Genomic DNA, 20,985 nt, shown 5'->3' with positions numbered 1-20,985 from the left:
AGACATACCCAGTAGACATTCACCAGGGTGTGTTTGTGCACGCAGGGGCGAGAAAAGCACATCGCTTCCCTACTTCATGATCAGTGATTCATGATGGCAGCCTCCCTGCCTGCTGCCGCACACTCCTGCGTGTCTTAACACCACAGCACCTGCAGCCTGGCGTTTCCTCTGGTCTCCCAGTGCCCGTGAGTGAAACAGGCTGCCATATGTGGGCACTGAGGGCACGCGGTGTGGGGGTAAGATCTTAAGTTCGGCCTCTCGTATTTCTCCCTGGGTTTGTTCCCTCAGTTCTCCCAGCTTGTTTTTGAGCGGACATACGGATGCCTGTTCTCGAAATTGATTTCTGAATTGCATTTTCTAGAGCAATGGAGGGCCTTAATCAATCCTCACCCTTACCCCCAACACACACGCACACACACACCTCTCTCCTGTTAGGACTGGAATTCCTAGTAGCCTTACAGAAATCACATGATATCTTTAGTGGGGAAAAACAAAATCTTTACAACAATTTTTCTAAGAGGATTAAGGGGGAAAGTATTTTAAGCTTATTACATTTTTTTTTAGCGCTTTCATGTTCATTTCCCTCCCCATCGACAAGTACTCCTTGTAGCGTGCTCTTTACTACGTTTTAGAGTGAGCACTAGACGGAATTTGTTCATTATAATCCTTTTGAGATAATCTGGAAGAAATCTGTAACTTGCAGAACTGCTGCACCTACAGAAGTGTGAACACGTTCTACAGTGCATTGTATTGTATCAATGCATTGTATAGTGGGCAGAGCTAATTAATATTCCTCTGACTCACACTTCACAGGCACACCAATAGCCCTGAAGGGTGTGTTGTACAAGATCCACTCTGAGCCCCAGCCCAACCGCTGTCTCTCACTGCGAGTAAACAGGGAGATGGCAGAATTAGACGGTCCTGCTTTCTAACTTTGTGAAATGAGCAAAACTTAAGATTTATATATCACCATAGGTACAATGCATGCATATGTGTTACACGGTGAGACACAGGAATTCACTTTCTCTTTATTTGTAGCAGGTCCTGGTCCTGCTGCCCCACATACCTGCTGGTTGTCATTCCAGCCAAGCTGAATAACTTGATCGAAACCCTAAGGTAACTTTCCTTGTTTGGGACATTTGCCTTTTTACTTAAAAAATGCGTATGCACATCTGATATTTGATTCTGAAATGCAATAGTTAAAAGGTGACCTTCAACAGGTTTTAAAGAGCTGAAAACAACCAAGCAGTCTGAACGCACGGCGTTATGAAGTGTGTAAAGGGCTCAGTGGTGTAAGGGTGTAACGGAGAGCTCAGCGCAGCGGGAATGCAAACCAGCAGCGGTGTGGAGCGCCAGGACCTGGACCGGGAGCCCCTGGCTTGAAACACAAGCTCCTCAGGGGCTGAAGGCCATCAAACCAGCACAAATGGAGGAGCTCATCTGACACCTGCACGCCAAGAGCGGCAGCCGAGTGGAGCACGTGTACCAGTTTCATGAGAATCCACCCAGGAATCAACCCGGAGACAACTCTGCAATCTTTGTTTGCTTTATTTATAAAACAAGAAGATCACCGAATTAGTTTTCTTTAAACAGGAAGAGCTACTTCCAAATCATGCAGCGATTTCAAGTGGGTTGAAAAAAAGAGATCACCTTTAATGCAATCTTTATTTAAGAGTAAAAAAATACGTATTTGCAGACATACTTGTGACATTCTGAAAATCCTGCTGTATGTTTGTTGTTAACCCCGATTTTCTCACACACATTAAAATCTTAAATGTGTTAATTAGCTGCTTTTTTAAGACTTGTTATTGTACTGTTCTCAGTACGCAGCCACTGGACACACCACACTTGCCCCAGAGTTTGTTTTCTTTTTTTCCTTCTTGTCCGATTCCCGTTTCCCACGAGTAAATCCTCGCAGCACCGCAGCATTGCAGGATCAAAGAAGATATTTTTGGGAATCCCCACCCCCACACACACAGAGTCATGTTGTTTTGGTTCTCAACTTCAGAAATCCTGTCTGAATCCGGCCGCTCTGTACATGTCTGCTACGACAAGGGCGACCTCTAATGGTCGTATTGAGTAGTACAGTGGGTAGGGTAGGACCAGTGCTTATTTTCACTGGGAGGGAAAGCACACATTGAGCAGGTCCTAATCATCTCCAGAAAACTAAACGGATATAAACATATGTTGGAGCCAACGATCAATAAACCAATCTTCAAAACAGCAACCCCCCCCACCCCCCCAAACAAAATCAAGTCCTCACTAGAAAGGGAGAAAGCTTCATTTTTCACATGTTCTCATCTTTGACACCAATATTTTTTTTTTTAAATCCACTAACAGGTATTTTAAAAGGATGCACCTGACAAACATCTTCCAAATAAAATCTTACTGTATCAAAATGAATTCCCATCCCCAAAAAGCAGTGGAACTGTACAGTTTGTCAGCCACAGCCGACAGATATCAGCTCTAGAAGCCAAGCTGCACTAAGTCCTGCAGTGTTGGAGTGTGCTTCAGTGTTGTGCAGGGGTGGTAATCCACCTCTTGTGTCTTTGCTGCTCACTTTAACACGTCGAGCGTCTGCATGGGTGCATGGCGCGGGTGTGGCCGCGCTGGCATTGCCAGGCCTCCCTGCATGTCCTGCGTCTTGCCGTGATGTCGGGCTCCCAGCTGAGCGCATTCAGTCATCCTTTAGCCCCCCGAACACAGCGGACGGCACGCTCTTCTGCTCCAGCTGCACCTCTGTGGACAGAAGCAGGAGTCTGTGATTATTATCAGCCACTAATGTCATCACTCCTAGTAGCACAGACAGCAGGCTCTGGAGCAGTGTGCAACCTAATCAATTCCATCTTCTAACCACTTTACCCAATACAGGGTCACGGAGGCAGCTGGAGGCTATCCCAGCAAGCACCGGGCTCCAGGCAGCTGGAATTGAACCCAGTGATGAGGCAGCAATGTTCATCGTTGTGGCCTAATCCAGGCATTCCTAACTGAATCTGGCTGGACCGAGAGTCATCTTGTACTCACCGTCAGGCTCGTGATCCTCACCCCCCTCGTCTTCATCGTCGTCGTCAATATCGATCTCGTCGGGATTCGCCAGCTTGGACAGCTCCGCCAGCTCGCTGCGGGACGTGTCGCTTCTGCACAGAATACACCCTCCGTCAGGCCAATGCTGCCGAAACCTGACCCTTCGTGAGCACAGCACCCCCTGCCCCACCCCAGAAAAAGACCCTCCCAGAGAGCTGCCCCTTGACACGCCACCCATCCTGCAGCCCCGTCCGCTTCCCCACATTCCCTGCTGACGGCCTGCCTTCAGCTGAGAGCGGAGCATGTTTTTACCTAAGCCGAGGAACATTTGACATGAAACCATGAGCTCTCCGTTGACAAACGCACATCCCGGAGGCCCCAGTGCCTTCTGGGTTTTGTGCAAGGAGGCATAGTCGCTTAAACACACTATTATTTTGTTAGCTTGACTGAGGATGTTCTATAAGGCCTTTTACTGCTTATTATTCACACCAGTTAGCTCACACAGGCCAAGAGCTGGGTCACTGGCGCCCAGCACAGCAGGCCAGAGGCCTGGGACACTGGAGCCCGGCACAGCAGGCCGGAGGCCTGGGTCACTGGAGCCCGGCACAGCAGGCCGGAGGCCTGGGTCACTGCAGTAGACTGACCTCACGAACAGGATCTTGTCCTTGGGCTTGGGCCGGTCCTCTTCAGCCTCGGCGGCCAGCTGTCGGGCCTTCTGCTCCAGCATCTTCATGTCGTCTATACCGCTCTGCCCAGGGGCCAGGTCGGACACTGCAGGATACAGGAAGGCAACACACACAGTGAGGCAACACAATTCCACAGCAAAACACAACAGAGAAAGAAGTGAAGTTGCTAGAAGAAGCTTGAGGAACCAAATCGCTTTAGTCTTGAATGACTGTCTTGAAGATTATGGATTTCTGCTTCCACTAAGAATCAGATTTCTATGGAATAACCAATGAAGCACAAACCACAGAACAAAGTATGTGGAAGTGCTTTTAAAATAAAAAAAACAAGTGTATAAACAGCACTTCTTCACACAAAGGGGCTTTGGGAGTGTGGAGCAAGCTGTCTCCTGTTCTTGGTTTAAATGTACTTCCGGATCTTGTTTGTATTTCACTACTCATTCTATAGTAGCCCGTTTTTCCACAGTGTGATCTGACCTTACAGGGATGGGCTCTGGCTCCCCCCCTACCCTGAACTGGATATAGCAGTCAGATAATTGGTGGACCTAAAGCCAGCGAGAAAGCCTGAAGCAAGTCTGATTGTCCCCACTCTCTGCTGCCCCCTGCTGTCCTACCTGTGCCAGTGGAGCTGGTGGAGGCCTTGAGCATCTGGGAGGACATGAAGTTGACCTGTGTGTTGTAGGTGGCCTGCACACTGCGCTTGATCCGGAGCATCTCCCGGATCGTGTCCTCGTTCCCGTGCCGGATCTCAAACTCCTTCCATGTCTGCCAGAACCCTGGTGTCATCTGTTGGAGCAGAGCGGGAGAGAGGGGGTTAAACACGGGCAGGAGAGTCGCCATCCGACATGCATCATCAGTCACCCCGAATTTACTCCTATCCCGACATCCAGACACCTGGCGCAATTCGCCATCAACCACCTGAGCAGGGGAGCCACTGCAGTGCTTTGTGCCCAACCCCTCAGCCCTGCTGGCTCTGTAACGCTCACAGCCTGAGCTGCTGGCTCGCTGGGCGACTGCACAAGAGGAGACAGGCCCCAGGCCCGGCGGGCCGGCGCTCACGTTCGCCAAAAACAACTGTGAACTCTTAGGTGTTAAAAAAGCCCCGTCAGCCCCTTTTAATTGACTCTGTTCCACGTAAACTTTTTAAATCACAACCTGTCCGATCTACACCTCTCCCTTCTGCACAACCCATAAAAACTTCTGTGCCTTTTCCCACAACTGTCCGAAAGCTCTCTCCTTGGCCCAGTGGATACGCGCCGACGCTGGGGCAGGACACTATCGGATGGGACACGCCCCCCGGCGAGCCTGATCAGGCGTGCAGCACGGAGGCTGTGCGGAACGCTTCCCCCAGGTTAAACAGAAGGCCGCACCCGGGTCCGAGTCCCCTCTGAACTGCCGGTTCGTCCTGGGAGACCGACAGGACCTGCTCAGCTGCAGCTCTTCAGGATCTCTGCTGGCCAGTCCCACGAAGAGGAGGACCCCCGGAGGAACCAGGTTTGAACTGCCTGCATCATTTTTTTGTGTTCACCCCCATTACTCAAAGTGAGACCAGACGATCACACCACTATCAACCCCATCCCATTCGACTCAAAGTCACACCTCTAAACCAGCTTGACAGTCACTGTCAAAGGTGTTGATGATCAACCTTTTGTATCACTTGAAAAGTTTTGCATTTTAATTTAATGAAACAACTGAATTGACCGAAGACTTGGAAGGATGGAAAAATATCAGAGGAACCAGAAACACACCGAATGTTTCCTATCAGGCTCCCTGAGACCATAAAGTCCGTGATTCACCACTGCAATCCTTGGGATTCTAGTATCTTCTGCTTCCAAGTTTTTTGATTGTTTAATTAAGGCTTTAATTAAGCTGATTAGATTAATTATCAGAATTTATTTTTAGTTTGCAGTTCTTGCAGTTCTTAGATTCCATCTAATTATCAACTGGGAGATGTCTGGTCACTCACCTATTAATTGGAAAGCTCAAATTAAGCCAATTACTAGTTCAGTCAGAGCAGTAACTGTCTTCTGGTCTAGCAGGTGTGGCAACAGTGAACTGCTCCAGGCAGAGCTGAACTTCAGTGAGCTAAAGAGAAGACTCTACAATACAGTCTGGATACAAAGTACTTAATAAAGAATAGTAATATTTAAATTATAATATAAATGAAAGCCCAGATGGAATGCTGATAGAGACTACAATCCAGAAGATTATAAATGAGGGTCACTGGGAAAATGTCTTAAACTCAAATATTTGTAGGTTGCCCCTTTAGTGTTTCAAGATGGGATGAAAAGCAAGCATCAACAGAAATGTAGAAGCCAGACAAATTCATCAAGACTTGCACTTTGGCTGCAGAATGGTCAGTCATAAACAAATAGCATTTCTAAAAAAACAATCAGGTTTCACCAGGAGATCCAGACGACTTGTGCCCCAGGGCAGACAGGAGACACACACACTATCCCGAGTGGATCCATGTGACCCAGGATAGACATGAGACAAACACACACTGTCCCGAGTGGATCCATGTGCCCCGGAGTAGACAGGAGACACACACACTATCCCAAGTGGATCCATGTGCCCCAGGGCAGACAGGAGACACACACTATCCCGAGTGGATCCATGGGCCCCAGGGTGGGTAGGACACCCACACACACTAACTCAAGTGTCTCCATGTGCCCCAGGGGAAGTAGAAGATACTAACCCGAGGGTCACAGATCTGAGAGCAGTAGGAGTAAATGGCTCTGGCGCGGTCGATCTCCCCCAGCTTGCACTCCATATCAGCGAAGCGTAGACACATCTCACGTGAGTGTTCATCAGGCAGCACCTAGGGGGCAGCAGAGCACACACTCCAGCAGTTAAACAAGCACACACCAGCCCTCAAAGTCCTTCACCGCTATCGTGATTATGACAGTGAAACAGAAACTGTTCACGTTGATGAAATGTCCATGAAACATTTGCCACACTATCTGCTTTCTTTCCTAGTAAAGGATATTGGAAGATGACTCACTCCTTTTATCAGTTTTAAAATGCAAAGTCATTTCGCAACCTTTTTTTTACAGCGCAATACATTTAGCGATGCAAATAAATTGGCGTTTTTAACCTAACCCTTCCATGCAGTTGCTCTATATGAAAAGAAGGAACACAAAGAATAATTTGAACAAGCGAAAGGCTTCTATCCAAGAAGCAGAACCGTGGCACAGGGGAGCGCTGCTGGAGACTCGCTGTCGACAGGCCCCTAGTGTGAAACTGCCACTGGAGGGCATGGCACAGGAGGAGTAGAAACTCAAGAGGCACCACTGGGGCTTGAACTGAGAACCTCCAGGTAACAAGCCCTCAACCCTGAGCACCTGGACCTCCTCTCCTCCCCGATAAGGAAATTAATCAACACAGGCACCACAGGGAGTGAAAGGCAGGTTTTGTCGGCTGTGCTCTCTGCCGTCTCTCGCTACGTCAGGATGTGTAGCTTCAGGCGCCAACGTGGGCAGAAACCAGCCAGCGCTGCAGCCGAGAAAGCGGGCACTTCTTCCTCTCAGTGTGCGTATAGCTTCACAGGGGAGAGTCACCCTTCTTTTCGCCTTTTGTCACAGCAGGGCCATGCGATCAAAGGAGCCTCTGAGACTGAAACACGACATGACCTAAGGCCGCAGCACCGGTCACGTCAGCGGCCCTCACTGAACCCACCTCGATGGCCTTCTGGTAGATGCTGCGCGTGTGTGTGACCCCGTAGATCTCGGCCGCCCTCTTGATGTAGATGTTGAACATCTCGTACTGCTCGCCGACCTCCACGGCCTGCGTGGCGCGCTCGTACACGGCCATGGCGTGGCGCGCCAGGCCGTACTCCTCCTCCAGCTTGGCGTACAGCAGGTAGATGGCTGCCAAGCAAGCAGACGTTCACCGTCAGCCAGGTCAATGGAAACCGATACTTTCACAGAGCAGCCCTACCACGTGAAAACCGCTCAGTTTACCCACAATGCCTCTTCCAAAGCAGAATTATTAGCTCAGCCCACACTGCCAGGTTATGAAATATGTATGTGTATTTTTGGTGCCTGCTACATTTAGATTTAGTACATTCCCTCTATTTGAGATGCTCACCGGTGGGAGGCAGATTAACCTAGCTCTTAAAGCAACCTGTATGCTTGACACGTCGAACAAGAACACGTCAAAGTGAAAGCCAGCCTGGCCGACCTACGTTTCCAACGTTAGCGCTTCACCTACTTTTTGCGTACTTGGCCGGACAGCCGTCCAGGGCCTGCTCGAACAGGTCTCTGGCTCTCTCCAGCTTCTTGCCCCCATAGCGGTCAATGAACTTGGTCAGGTAGGTGTTCCAGATGTCGTACACGTTGGGCCACTTGAAGAGGGCAATGCCCCGCTCGTAGGCCTGCAAAAAACCAACCATGCCAGCGGCATCATGAAGAATCCCCGAGTGGGGTGTTCTGGAACATGGCTTAATTAGAAAATCTAATTATCTACAGTTCTGTACAACATATAATGAAGAGAGTATAAAGTATAAAAAGACAAAGATTAAAGATTGTAAAGATCACATTCATTTTAGTACAGAGTAGCCGATACTAAAAACTTTTAATCCAGCCTATGAAAGTGGGATGTGTTCACTGGACAGATTCCACAAGAAAAAGCAAAACCACGGGCATCCTTCAATCACTCTACACGTTTTTATGGGTAAACATTTTTTCAAAATAAACATTTATTTAGAGGACCCCCCAGAGGGTACCCGGTCCCCTCACCTTGAAGCTCTCCTCGAAGTAGTTGTGCTCCTCCAGGAACATGGAGTAGTTGATGATGATCTGGGGCGTGGCGATCCGCAGGTCGATGATGCGGTCGTACACCGCCTTGGTGGACTGAAAGGGCGAACAGCAGAGAACAGCGCAGGCGAGAGGTGAGCACACGCCCGCACACAGACAGGACAGGTGGACACAGCGGACAGCTGAGGCCGAAATACACCGTCACTCACTCACGGCTCCGTGTTTGGAGACAGAGTTTTCCACACCACTTGTGGTGACTTGTGGATACTTCTACTTTGCTGTCCAAAGTAGCTTTGGTGAGCATGCGCTGATGTGAGTACTTAACATCCTGCCTCAGAGACAACAGTCCACCCTCCCTCTCCCTGTGCATGTTACATTTAAATACTTTCAAAACCAAGTAAAGGAGACCCCTTTTAACACAAACAGTGCGGGGGCACGTTATGAAACAATGCCATGGATTTTCAAGTTTTTTCTCCCACATAGCATTTTGCAGCCCTTTGAGGCGGTAAATTCACACACAACCGCACTGGCAGGAACAGATCCCATCTGCAGCGTGCATCGAAAGGGGACTCCACACCTGCACACTGACGCACTCCACGGGTGTCCGAACTGCACAGAAAATAAACGCACCTGAAATGTCCCCAGGCTCTCCTCCAGATCCGCCAGCATGGACCACACCTTCAGAGACTTGTAGACCCGGTTCTGGACCGGTTCGGATGCATCGAAGTATTCTGCTTTCTTCGATGGAATGGCTGTGGCTTTCTGTAAAACAGAGGTGGTTAAAAAATAAAACTACTTAAGAGCAGCTACCCTATGGTTTCACCATTTCACAGTGCAGTTTTTTTTTAAATAAAACCTATTTTTAGTTTGTTCAGAGGTCCTGAAATGAGCTGACACAGAACAGATTTTATAGGATAGAGACATCAGCATCAGAACAGTATTTAGGTGACAGACCCTCTTCGCATGGGACTGTACTGTAAGCCATCATGTGGAAATTTGCACAGGGATCTGGCTTATTCTGTCTAGCAGCTGTCTCTGCCTAGCTTCAAGACTGCATTTGAAGAAATGGACCCTTTCAGCCTGCATTGAGAATCCACACAAAACACGCTGATGATGGGATATGGCGGGACTCGAGTCACGCTGGTGCCAGAAGTGGCTTCTGCTGTCCTCCACTTGCTGAGTCCTGCACTGTCCCCCCCACCCCCCACCCCAGTCTGACGGGCTCTCACCCTCAGGATGCGCAGTGCCTGGTCGTAGTTCTCGTGCCGGAGCTCCATCTCCCCGTACTCACACCAGACGCTGGCCAGGTCGTCCACCTGCTTGTAGTTCACCTTGGTGGCCTTCTCAAAGATGGTCCGTGCCTGGGGGGGACATAGGGGGAGTGAGAGGGAGAGGCAGGCGGAGGGGAAGACAATCATGGAAGGGGAACAGAGAGTAATAACAGTGACATAAGATGAAGCGAAAGAACGAGATGGATTGGAGAAAAGAGAGAGCGGAAAAAGATCTTTCACAAGCCGATCAGAAACAGTGAACATCTGTCGATCCCAATAGGGTTTCATTTTCAGTTCTGGGTCATGGGGAGCTGGAGTCTGTCCCAGCAGGCAACGTGCACAAAATCAGGGAACACCCCAGGCAGGATACCAGTCCATCTCGTGGCAAACAGACACAGACACAAACTCTCACACCAGGGCCAGTTTCCCCAGAAGCCGATTAGCCACCAGCATGTCTTTAGGCTGTGGGAGGAAACCGCAGCACCCGGAGAAAACCCACGCGAACACAGGGGAAACATACAAACTCCACACAGACAACACCCCAAGTCCGGAATTCACCCCAGAGCCCCAGCTCTGCAAGGCAGCACAGTGCTGCCACAAACCGGCGAACACCGAGACAGAAACTTCAGCTTGCTTCAGCTCGTCTCGGCTTCTGGTGCTACAGCTCGGCTGGCGCACCAGGAAACAATCTGTTCACTCACGTCGTCAAGCTGCTCGTTCTCCTCGTAGAACTTGGCAAAAGACACCCAGAGCATGTGGGGCTTCCCGGTGGCCTTCATGGGGTCGACCGTCTGCACCGCCTCCGTGTAGGTGTTGATGATCTGCCCGTTCACAAGGAGACAAGCGTCAGTCTCCAGCGAACACGAGCGACACGGGCGCCAACTGACCAATTAACTAATTAACGATGCGGCGTGCTCAGGAAAAACAAGCACGCCTATGTCCCTCTCCTGCGGATAAGGCCGCAGCGCTCCCATGCCTGCTCGCTGGGATAGGGGAATTATTTGCCCCGGATGCTGACCTCTCGCGGCTTGCCCTCGTACAGCTTCACCCTCTTGTGCCACTCGTGCACGTTGTGCGGGTTCTGCCGCAGCAGCACGCTGTTGAGCAGCAGGGGGCGCCGGTTGATGAGCTGCTCGAAACGCGCCAGCCGCAGCTCCAGGTCGATGTCGTCTGGGGAGGAAACGGAAACAGCCACAAATGGCGATTATTGAATATTGATACCGTTGATTACAAATAAAAGTCATCTTTTTACCCACAGCAAGCATTACAGCTGCATGCAGAACAGCTGTTCCAATCCACTGCAGTGGAGACTTGAACGACTTCCAGCTCCTAAAGGTTTTAATTAGGCTGTATTGAAGTACAGTGATCCCTTGCCAGCTACATTTTGGAGCTGGTAAACTTCTGGCCTTATGGGAAAAATAGGGTAGGGGGAACTGAAGTCACGATTCAACCTATTAAACTCCCTTAAAATACGTTTGACCTATTATAAAGTAAAACAATGTCAACAGAAAAACACAATATATTGTGGAAACAATACAGTATAGTTTTTAAATTAATTTGTAATGTAATTCCTAGCGTTACTGCTGTGATGACACCCATGTAGACTGGGTCACATGACAAATACGAGAGCAACATCGCTGCGCCACTTCATACACTCCCTCTGCTCACTTCCTCACTTTCCTATACTGCACGGATTGTCATTTACACCAAACAGCCGACCACCAGCTCGATTAGTCCGCCACGCAACGTGCCAAGCACTTGAAATTTTTCTTCGACGCTCAACACGGATCTAGATCGCTCGGCCACACTTTTGCTCTTTGGTCTCTCTCGTACACATATGAATCGAAACTGCTGGACATGCCGACTTGCAGAGGAGGCTAACTGAGAAAGAACAAGACCAGACCGCGTGGCTGCAGTCTCACGCCTCCTCTCGTGACAAGAACTCTCTTACCAGCATGCATCAAAGCTCACTTTGCAGATAAGGTTTTGCTCAAGGTTTGGGAGACACACAATGTAAAATGGTATATATTATGTAACAGTAAATTCAAAGCGTGTACTTAATAAATTTGTGCATGGCAAGGGATTACTATACTACAATGGAGAACTGGAAAGAAGACCGCAGGCTGAGCAAACCTAGTCGCCAGATGCTGAGGAGTGAACAAGTGCATATTATCCAAAAGACTGTCCTGGGGCATTCTGGTCTGGGACCTCAGGCCTCACCTTCCTCGTCCTGCCCCATCTCGGAGTTGGTCTCCATCTTGGCAGCGATCATACTCTCCTCAAACTGGGCGTAGCTGTCGAACACCTGCGTGAAGTCCCGCACCGTCACCACAGTCTGGATGGACTCCTCGTACATGTCGCGCGCCTGCAGAGGGCGAGAGCAGGGCGAGAGCAGGGCGAGAGCAGGGCGAGAGCAGGGCGAGAGCAGGGCGAGAGCAGGGCGAGAGACAGAGAGGAAATAATTCGGGTCAAGCTGAGAGAACTGAACCTTTCTACTCCGGATCAGGGAAGTCTGTGGGGAGACGCGATACAAGTATTCAAAAAGCTCAAAGGCACCGACATGATTAACCCAGTGAACCTCAGTATCAGCAATGAAACATGAACGGGACAGCACAAGTCGAGGCAATATGGAAGTGAACTGAAATCCGAGAATGGATTTACACAAACTTTACCTAACAGGTGGTGGGATTGTGGAACAAGCTACCTGGCCATGAATACCCTGGCTTCACTCAAGAAAATTCTGCATGAGATCCTTGGATCAATTAACTACTAGCCAGCAGCCATATCACCCTGCACCTCACAACTGGCAGCCTACTGAAGCTCAGCAGGTTTGAGCCTGGTCAGTACCTGGATGGGAGACCTCCTGGGAAAAACTAAGGCTGCTGCTGGAAGAGATGATAGTGGGGCCAGCAGGGGGCACTCTGTGTGGGTCCTAATGCCCCAGAATAGTGATGGGGATACTATACTGTAAATAGGTGCTGTCCTTTGAATGAGATGTAAAAAAAAATATATCCTGCGGCAGGATGAAACATAAGAAATTATTCTTAGCCCATCGAGCTAGGTGGGCTGTATGGTGTCCTCCTGTCTATACCCTTGCTTGTGTTTTGAAGCAAGCTTCAGCGCTGGTGCCCTACCTTCTCGAAGTGCCCACTCCGGATGTAGTAGTCTGCCAGGGAGCACCACAGCTTGCCCAGCTGGTCCGTGAAGCGCGTCAGCCCCCCGCGGATGATGGCGCCCACGTTCAGGGACTTCACCTTGTCGGGGTTCTGGGAGATCAGGTCACACATCTCGTGCCACAGCTGCAGGACGAGGAGAGGACAGTTACACACACACAACAGGGTCGCACCCGGACCACCAGGATTCGGGGGGGGGGGCTTGATTCACGGATTTAAAGTGCTCCCAGCAGAGATCACGGGACCTGTGCTGTGTTCCACCTCTGTGCTAGGGAAGCGCGAGAGCGGAAAGCAGACAGCTGAAGACGACACCGACCTGGTAGTTGGACTTCCCCTCCTTGGAGATGAAGGTCTCGTCGTTGACGATGGCGGCCAGGCGAACCGCGGCCTCGTCCAGGCGGTTCACTGACCGCAGGTACTCGATGTACTCCTCCGCGTTCTCCGGGCACAGCTGCGCAGAGAAAGAGCGTCAGGTCCCCTTCCCGCGCGCTCCAGGCCGAGCCCTCGGCTCTCCCCGCGGGCGAGGGCGGCGGCAGCGTGCTCACCTTGAGGTAGCGGCGGTAGACCCTGACGGCCGTCTCGGGCAGCGGGTAGCGGCAGACGAAGCGCAGGTAGAGCGGCCAGACGCGGAAGTGCTGGGTGACGGGCAGCGCCCGCAGCGCGCGGTCGAACGTCCGCCGGCTGCGCGTGATCTTGCACTGATCCACCAGGAACTGGCAGTAATCCAGCCAGATCCGCGGCATCTGAGAGAGGAGAGAGACGGGAGAGGCTCCTTCAGAACAAGCACTGCACTCTAGCTCCTCCGACGTGCTCACTGAGGCACAGGCAGTTTTTCGGGAGGGGGCGACCGGTTTGCCTCCAATAAACTCTGCAAGGTTTTTAACTGGTCGGGTACCAGAATAATCCCCTACTCCCGAGGAAATGCAGACGGGACGGAACAGATCTTGTGGTTGGCTGACGGGCCGCTACCTTGTGCATGAAGACCAGAGCCCTCTCGTGGCAGTTGTTGACCTCCTCGAAGGACAGATCGGTGACACACTTCCCCTTCACCTGTTTCCTGCGCTCCCTCAGGTAGTTGTACCACAGCTTGTAACTGCAGAGACAGCCGGGACTTTAATTAGCGACCAATGAGAGGTGAAAAACGCCTCACCTGCACAACTTGCACTGCATTTAGATTCTGCTCTTCGCTTCACCCCTCAACTACGTGCGTTCCTGTCCCAAAACTATTACCATAACTCCGGAATCGAAGGCCTTTGCTTCATTATGCTTAGACATGCTGCTGTGGTTATAATGGTTGATTTGGCTTGCTCACCCAGCATGTTGCACAAAATAACCGCAACAAAACACCAGCCTTTTAACCTGAAGGTCTGATATTAAATTTTAAAGATCTGTCTCTAGATTTTGAATATAGTGACTGAAGAGATTCTCTTTGTGGTCACTTTCTGTTTGAATACCCCAGTGATTAGAAATCAGCACCAGTACCACACAGGGAGAAACCTGTGGGCATAACAGTCCTACACACCCACAGCCTGTGAAAGCCATTTGGGGCAGCAGGCCCCAGGAAGCACAGCTGTGGCCCGTGGCACCCCTAAACCAGAATTCACTCAGTCAGTCGTGATGTCCCCTCTGAGGAGTCATGATCACAGTTGGCTACTGACACAGCCCTGGCTCAATCAGTGTCAGCTGAGCACATACATACACATGTAGCAGACTGCACGTTATCGCAGCGGACTTCTTCAGAACCAACAGCGAAACGCGAACCAGAGAACACAACTGGGTACAGCACTTAAACCTGAGAACCGGAGGCGCTTTTCTACACAGAATATCGCGCGAGTCAGGAACAAACTACCCTGACATGCTGTTGAAGCGAATGCCATGGTTTCCTTCAAGTAATTAGCTCATGGGCTCTTCTCTAAGTGAATTCTCAAAGGATCAAAGGTTTCAGTCACTTCTAGCATGTCTGCAGAATACTCCATAGTTATTTCACAGTACCCAGCTGGCTGATTACAAGCAGACTCAGTTTTAAAGCGCTCGTCTACAGAAAGGGAGGTGGGGGTGTGGAACAAGCTCCCCAGCCACACGGTCAAAGCAGGATGCCAGGGATCCTTCAGGAAATGGGCTGGTGATGAGAATCCAGGGTCAACGAGCTACCGAACAAGCTGGCCTCTCTAAACTCGGGTCTGTCTGTGTCTCCCAGGGGGGGAGCGAGCCGGGCCGAGCCGGGCCTCACCTGCCGGGCAGCTCCTTCAGTGCCCTCTCGTACACCATGTTGAGGACGCTCTTGGGACCGCTCTGCTTGTGCTCGATGTACCTCATCCAGCACTTGACAGAGTAGGGGTTCCGGATGATCTCCTCTTCGTAGGGGAGGTCTTCTTCCTCCTGCAGACCAGCAGACAGAGGGAGAGGAGGAGAGACAGAGAGACAGAAGGACGGGGAGAGAGAGGAGTGAGGAAGACAGACAGGAGGAAGGGGAGGGAGAGAGAGAGGAGTGAGGAAGACAGACAGGAGGAAGGGGAGGGAGAGAGAGAGGAGTGAGGAAGACAGACAGAAGGAAGGGGAGGGAGAGAGAGAGGAGTGAGGAAGACAGACAGAAGGAAGGAGAGGGAGAGACGGGAGTGAGGAAGACAGACAGAAGGAAGGGGAGGGAGAGAGAGAGGAGTGAGGAAGACAGACAGAAGGACGGAGAGGGAGAGAGAGAGGAGTGAGGAAGACCGACAGAAGGACGGAGAGGGAGAGAGAGGAGTGAGGAAGACCGACAGAAGGAAGGAGAGGGAGAGAGAGAGGAGTGAGGAAGACAGACAGGAGGAAGGGGAGGGAGAGACAGGAGTGAGGAAGACAGACAGGAGGAAGGAGAGGGAGAGAGAGGAGTGAGGAAGACAGACAGGAGGAAGGGGAGGGAGAGACAGGAGTGAGGAAGACAGACAGGAGGAAGGGGAGGGAGAGAGAGGAGTGAGGAAGACAGACAGAAGGAAGGAGAGTTGAAAAAGTTACAAGTTGTGAGCAAAACAGCATCTTCGAAAATGCAAACACCACCGTTCCTTCTGATCCCAGCTCCCCCTTAGCAAACGTTTGTGCGAAAACGACTGTTTTTATCCCAGTGATGATCTAGCACCTTCAGAGAGATCACGGGTGTCCAGAGACACGGGCAGGGAGGCAGAGAGGGACACAGATAAGTATTGGTATGTATGGGTATATATTTATTTAACAAAGGGGGAGAAGTACCGTCAGTCGTGTCTACCTCTTCGATACACCAGTTGCTTTTTAAAACCCATCACGCGTTTGACGAGTTGCGAGCTGAGCGTTTGAAATGCTGCCTGAAAACTGCATAAATGCAAAGTCTTCTGAGGGATATTAGGAATGAAGCTGATCCTTTCAAACGTACTTGTTGAGTAATAAATTAAGATTGTTTAAAGATCCGAGTCGCGTGTTAATCACTGTTTAATCGCTGCAGACGTGTATCTGAAATTAATTAAAAAAACATTCATTTGAGAAACTGCGGTCTGCGTCTCAATTTAAGTACACATCTCTCAAGTTTCCCACTCTTAACAATGCCCATGCCGATGATGACCCCCTATCCTTCACGCCAGAACAGGACGCATTCGTCCCCCCCACACTGACTCAGGCAAGTCCGAGGCTCTACCGAGGCCTACGGGGGAAACAAGCTTCAAAACCACGCTACGGCCCGACAGCTACACTTTCCAGTTAATAATAATAAGACTTTACAAAATCCTACTTACAAATGTGACTTCTCGTTTTTCCGTTAATGACGGCATTATGTATGGAATAAAACAAAATTAAGTTTGAAATTCCGTGGTAAATTAACTTCCAGAACGCGCTACCAACGAATCCCCTCAATCACCGCCCACTGCGGGAATCTCATTGGACAATTCACACTGCGTCATCCTGACAGCCAATGACCGTGCTTGTCTTGGTAAGCCCCGCCTACGTATGAAAGTGACGTACTGTGACGTAGTGTACTGTGTACACAATGTAACTGAATATTGATAATGAGCAAGTTAAAGGTTTATTCTATGCTGAAAAGAGAAGAAAGGAAGCACAACGTTTCGGCTGTGGAGCCTTCTTCAGGTGTGATTGATAATGATGGTTTTGTTAAGCTCTTTTCCACATGTGAAACTGGAAGCAAAATATTAGTAAAAGATTGTTTTAAATGGTTAGATAATAAAACATCCCAAAGCGTTGAATTCCTTAAAACCTTAATAAGGAAGATTATCCGAGGTCCGATTATAGCTAGTGAACACTATCCAGGAGTGGTGATCCAAAGTATAGGTCCATTGTGTGTTGCCCATGATCCATAGTCTGGGCCTGGCCACAGACAAGATACCTGCATCGCAAGACGGAAATTCGGGGGCGGAGGATGTAGAGGGGAACACACAGAGCTTTCTAACTCTGGAACGCCAGACTAAATACGTCAGTGCGGGGCCTCTCGATCAGGAGCAGTATGAGTTTCACAATGGGTCTTGCTCAAGATTGGAGCTGCAGTCATGCATGTGGAATACACAGCGAATTAACAAGAACGAAAAGAGAACAGCTAAAAAAGAAATCCAGGATAAAACTGAACAAAAAAAACAACCAGGCACGTTGTGTGTCCTGCACTCCTGGTTTTCTCTCCCCACTAAACATGAGTGTCTCCCTGGTAAGGGTGAGGTGGTAGTTACTGTCGTGTTCAGGGATTGTTTGAGGTTTCACTAGCTGGCTGCAGTGTGTAGAGAAAGAGACACTCAGGGACACTCTTGTGCATCAGCTGTGGAGTTTATATTCTGTGCTGTTAGGAGTGAAGATACAGAAAATCATACAGACTGCCCTCCTCTCAGATTGACCAGTGTCCCTTGCAGTGCACTGCATTCTTCAAGCCTGGGCCAGTCTCACAATTCACCACAGTTCACTACAAAACACTGACGACAAGGACAGGAGAATGTATACCTAACGCTTCTATATGCAAGAAACAGAGTTAGATCTCCAGAGGAACAAGTCCTTCTCTTTCCCTGTGCCTCTCCCTCTCCTCTTTCTCTTTCTCCCTCTCCCTCTCACTCTCTCCTCCCTCTCTCTCACTCTCCTCTCTCCCCCCTCTGTCTCCCTCTCTCTGTCCCCTCTCTCTCCCAATTTCAATTCAATTCAATTCAATTCAAGGTGCTTTATTAGCAGTACAATCAGTGTTGCCAAAGCAAATAAAAATAAAATTAAAATGAAACAAAACACAAAATAAAAATAAACTAAAATCTACAGACATATTACAGACATTTACAACAAAGACATATCATAAAATATTTACATATACTGTAAACATATAGAGCATTATTGGGAGACAGACTCACTGTTCCTCAGGCTGTGACAGGAGATCACATACTGGGCTGCCAGTTCAACTGAGTTCCCTCCTCCCTCTCCCAGAAGGATTAGGACCCGTAGTGATTCTGGCAGGTGTGGGAACTCTGGGATTAGATTTCTGAATTTAGGGAACAATGTTTCTGTAATCCCAGAGTATCTGTCACAGTGCAGTAGGAAGTGCACCTCTGTCTCTATTTCTCCCCGCTGGCAGTGGGAGCACAGCCTGTCCTCTCTGGGCAGCCAGGTCTGCCTGTGTCGCCCAGTTTCTATGGCCAGGCTGTGGTCACTGAGCCTGTACCTGGTCAGGGTCTGTTTCTTTTTGTTGTTTCTTATCTTAGTCAAATATTCTGCTAGTGTGTATTGTCTGTTTAGGGTCCTGTAGCATTCCAGTTTATGTTGTATTTTTGTGTGTGTGTCCCAGTGTGTGAGATATTGCTGTTTGATCTGTGCTGTGATGTGGTTGAGTCTGAGTTGTGTTGCTCTAGCAGTGCTGTCCTGATGCTGGTTAGTGTCTGTGTGGCTTGGGTCAGTGAGCCTCAGGGCCAGCTGGCTCAGGGGGCTCTGTTTTGGGCTCAGCAGGGCTTTGTGGTGGTAGGAATTTTGGTCGCTGTCTTTTAGGTGTAGCCAATACTTTAATACTCTTTTCTGTATGTTTATCAATAGTGGGTACTGGCCTAATTCGGCCCTGCACCCGTTGTTAGGTGTTTTTCTCTGCACATGGAGGATGTTTCTACAGATATAGGGCAATGGGTTAGATTACAAATTGAAATATTTGGAGCCAGAGTCTTGTTGGTGGGTTGGTGAGCCTTCTTCTTATTGCCTACAAAGCCCTGAGGGCCTCTCCCTCAGTGCCTTCTCTCCCCCCTCCTCCCAGCCCCCCAGTCCCTCTCATGGCCGTGTCTTGTTCTTTCCCAGCTGTGCCGTGTGAACATGGTTGATGAAGGAGAAGTAGTCATCTCCAGGAGTGATGGGCCTCGAGGATGTGGGGGGTCGAGGTGGCCCTCGGGGGGCCCCGGGAGTGGGGCAGCGCTGATCCTCCATCCTGGACCCCTGCGTGCAACACAGGGCAGAAACCGGCAGTTTAAAATGCGGGTTCATGGCGCTGTGGCCCCTGGGCCCTGCCTGCTGCTGCTCACCTGCAGCTTGAAGACCATGCTGCAGAGCTGCCCCGCCCCCTTGCCACGCCCACCCTGCTGCTGCTCACCTGCAGCTTGAAGACCATGCTGCAGAGCTGCCCCGCCCCCTGCCCTGCCCCCTCGCCACGCCCACCAGGCAACGGCTCGAGCGACACCCGCTGGTCGTCAAGGCGATGACTCTGAGTGGTCATCAGGAGGTCAAAGAGGTCATCAATCTCTGGGCCAGCAGAGCCTGAGAGTGAGAGGACAGGAGGAGAGAGAGGAGAGGGGGAGAGAGGGTGGAGAGAGGAGGAGAGAGGGAGGGAGGAGGAGAGTGGGAGAGAGGGATAAAGAGAGAGAGGAAGAGAGATAGGGAGAGAGTGGGACAGAAAAGAATGGAGATGGAGAGAGGGGGAGGAAGAGGAGGACAGAGAGGAGGAGGGAGAGAGGAAGAGAGAGACGGAAGGAAGGATGACATGAGTCCTGGGTTTCTCGACTCATATTCGTGTTTGTGTGTGGTCCGTGTGGCCGGAATGGAGACCCTTGTGGAAGCCAGGCTAGAGGTGCTCGACTGGGGTACTCACCCGCAGTGGGGGTCCCGCTGGGGGTGCTGACAGTTTTGCCCAGGTCAATGGGGCAGCGCTGCTCATCCAGACGGCCTCCCTGCACTTGGCTCAGGAGCTGGAAGAAGCTGTCGGCCTCTGTGTGCTCGGTGTCTGCCCTCTAGTGGATAAGAAGTGACACTGCAGTGCTCGCTCACAAAACCACAGCGAAAAAAGGATGCTGAATAAAAAAAAGAAACTTTCTTAAAGGTTTTTAAATCTTTTACCTTGGAAGGATCGCAAACAGATGTCTTGGACTTGATATCCTGACACCTTTTTTTAACCTTCTCAACATCGGTGTGCACATAACAATATAACACAGCGCCCAGGCAGCCAATCAGCACTCTTCCCATTCACATTAACAGCATTGATTGACCAATTAGCAAACTACAAAAATGTTGATAGCAGTAGCCTATCAGTGGTTACGATTAAATTGGCCAGCCAATCAGAATGCAAAGTTTATTATTAGACGCCGAAGCAAGCAAACCCATCTGAATGGCACAACTTCCATTGTTTTTAATCTACAGCCTTCGAGCTCATGTTATTTTTATAAGCAAAATAAGCAATTTACTGAGTTAGTTTTCTTAACCGCAGTACACGTTAGATCTTACATCTCCCTGAAAACCTTCCAGAGTTTCTCCAGGCTTTCATGAAGGAGACGCAGAAGCGATGAATAGATGAACACAGCATCTCTGTCGATTACACACCTGACGTCCTTCCCTGGAGCCGCCCTGGGTCCCTCCCTTTGTGTTTGAGTCCGCGGCAGTCATTGTTAAACTCCAGCCGGGCGAGACACCAAAATAAATGAATATTTAAACACCGCAGGCGCAGTCCCAGAGCTGGATTGGCAGTCACAGCGCGGTGCCGCTGGAGCTGAACACACTCCGATCGGCAGACAGCAGCTCTTTTATAAAGGTGCTTTATCCCTGAGCTCATCCCCGACCTCCCCAGAAACACAGTCACGCTCCATATTCGTGTTAATATCGCCGGGAGCCTCCGCGTTAATCCCAGATAAAT

The 20,985-nt window shown here is 50.1% G+C and overlaps 2 protein-coding genes across 3 annotated transcripts; both read right to left on the bottom strand.

Annotated features, from left to right (window-relative positions):
• Nucleotides 1–1,528: 1,528 nt before the first annotated feature.
• xab2 (XPA binding protein 2) lies at nucleotides 1,529–16,777 on the bottom strand. Of its 2 annotated transcripts, none has more exons than XM_088933062.1 (19): nucleotides 16,646–16,777; nucleotides 15,139–15,287; nucleotides 13,878–14,001; nucleotides 13,454–13,651; nucleotides 13,225–13,359; nucleotides 12,870–13,034; nucleotides 11,956–12,100; nucleotides 10,754–10,905; nucleotides 10,437–10,556; nucleotides 9,694–9,825; nucleotides 9,095–9,226; nucleotides 8,447–8,560; nucleotides 7,920–8,082; nucleotides 7,386–7,576; nucleotides 6,406–6,528; nucleotides 4,322–4,493; nucleotides 3,669–3,795; nucleotides 3,025–3,137; nucleotides 1,529–2,739 (listed from the first exon to the last, which is right to left on the bottom strand). In XM_088933062.1, exons 1-19 carry the CDS (start codon nucleotides 16,679–16,681, stop codon nucleotides 2,678–2,680), a joined length of 2,553 nt encoding a protein of 850 aa, XP_088789188.1. In that variant the 5' UTR covers nucleotides 16,682–16,777; the 3' UTR covers nucleotides 1,529–2,677. The 2 variants fall into 2 exon arrangements, with proteins under 2 accessions (XP_088789188.1, XP_088789189.1); XM_088933063.1 differs by having other exon boundaries at nucleotides 3,025–3,134.
• Nucleotides 16,778–19,097: 2,320 nt separating this feature from the next.
• Nucleotides 19,098–20,738, bottom strand: LOC148820738 (uncharacterized). The gene is made up of 4 exons (XM_088932502.1): nucleotides 20,676–20,738; nucleotides 19,951–20,089; nucleotides 19,456–19,619; nucleotides 19,098–19,301 (listed from the first exon to the last, which is right to left on the bottom strand). The coding sequence occupies exons 1-4, from the start codon at nucleotides 20,736–20,738 to the stop codon at nucleotides 19,140–19,142; spliced, it is 528 nt and encodes a 175-aa protein (XP_088788628.1). The 3' UTR covers nucleotides 19,098–19,139.
• Nucleotides 20,739–20,985: the final 247 nt, after the last annotated feature.

The sequence above is a fragment of the Atractosteus spatula genome, chromosome 14, assembly GCF_055471065.1.
Source record: "Atractosteus spatula isolate fAtrSpa1 chromosome 14, fAtrSpa1.hap1, whole genome shotgun sequence".
In the NCBI taxonomy this organism is placed as follows: domain Eukaryota; kingdom Metazoa; phylum Chordata; class Actinopteri; order Semionotiformes; family Lepisosteidae; genus Atractosteus; species Atractosteus spatula.
The sequence above is the reverse complement of the archived record's forward strand: the minus strand, read 5'-3'. Positions and strand labels throughout refer to the sequence as shown.

Coding starts and splice junctions, on each gene's coding strand:
- xab2 (XM_088933062.1), bottom strand. CDS start 16,681: ATGCCGTCATTAACGGAAAAACGAGAAGTCACATTT. Junction 13,360..13,453: donor TCTACCGCCGCTACCTCAAG/GTGAGCACGCTG, acceptor TTCTCTGCGCAG/CTGTGCCCGGAGAACGCGGA. Junction 3,796..4,321: donor CACCAGCTCCACTGGCACAG/GTAGGACAGCAG, acceptor TGTATCCTGCAG/TGTCCGACCTGGCCCCTGGG.
- LOC148820738 (XM_088932502.1), bottom strand. CDS start 20,738: ATGACTGCCGCGGACTCAAACACAAAGGGAGGGACCCAGGGCGGCTCC. Junction 20,090..20,675: donor GCTCCAGGGAAGGACGTCAG/GTGTGTAATCGA, acceptor CTTATCCACTAG/AGGGCAGACACCGAGCACAC. Junction 19,620..19,950: donor CAGCGGGACCCCCACTGCGG/GTGAGTACCCCA, acceptor TCTCACTCTCAG/GCTCTGCTGGCCCAGAGATT.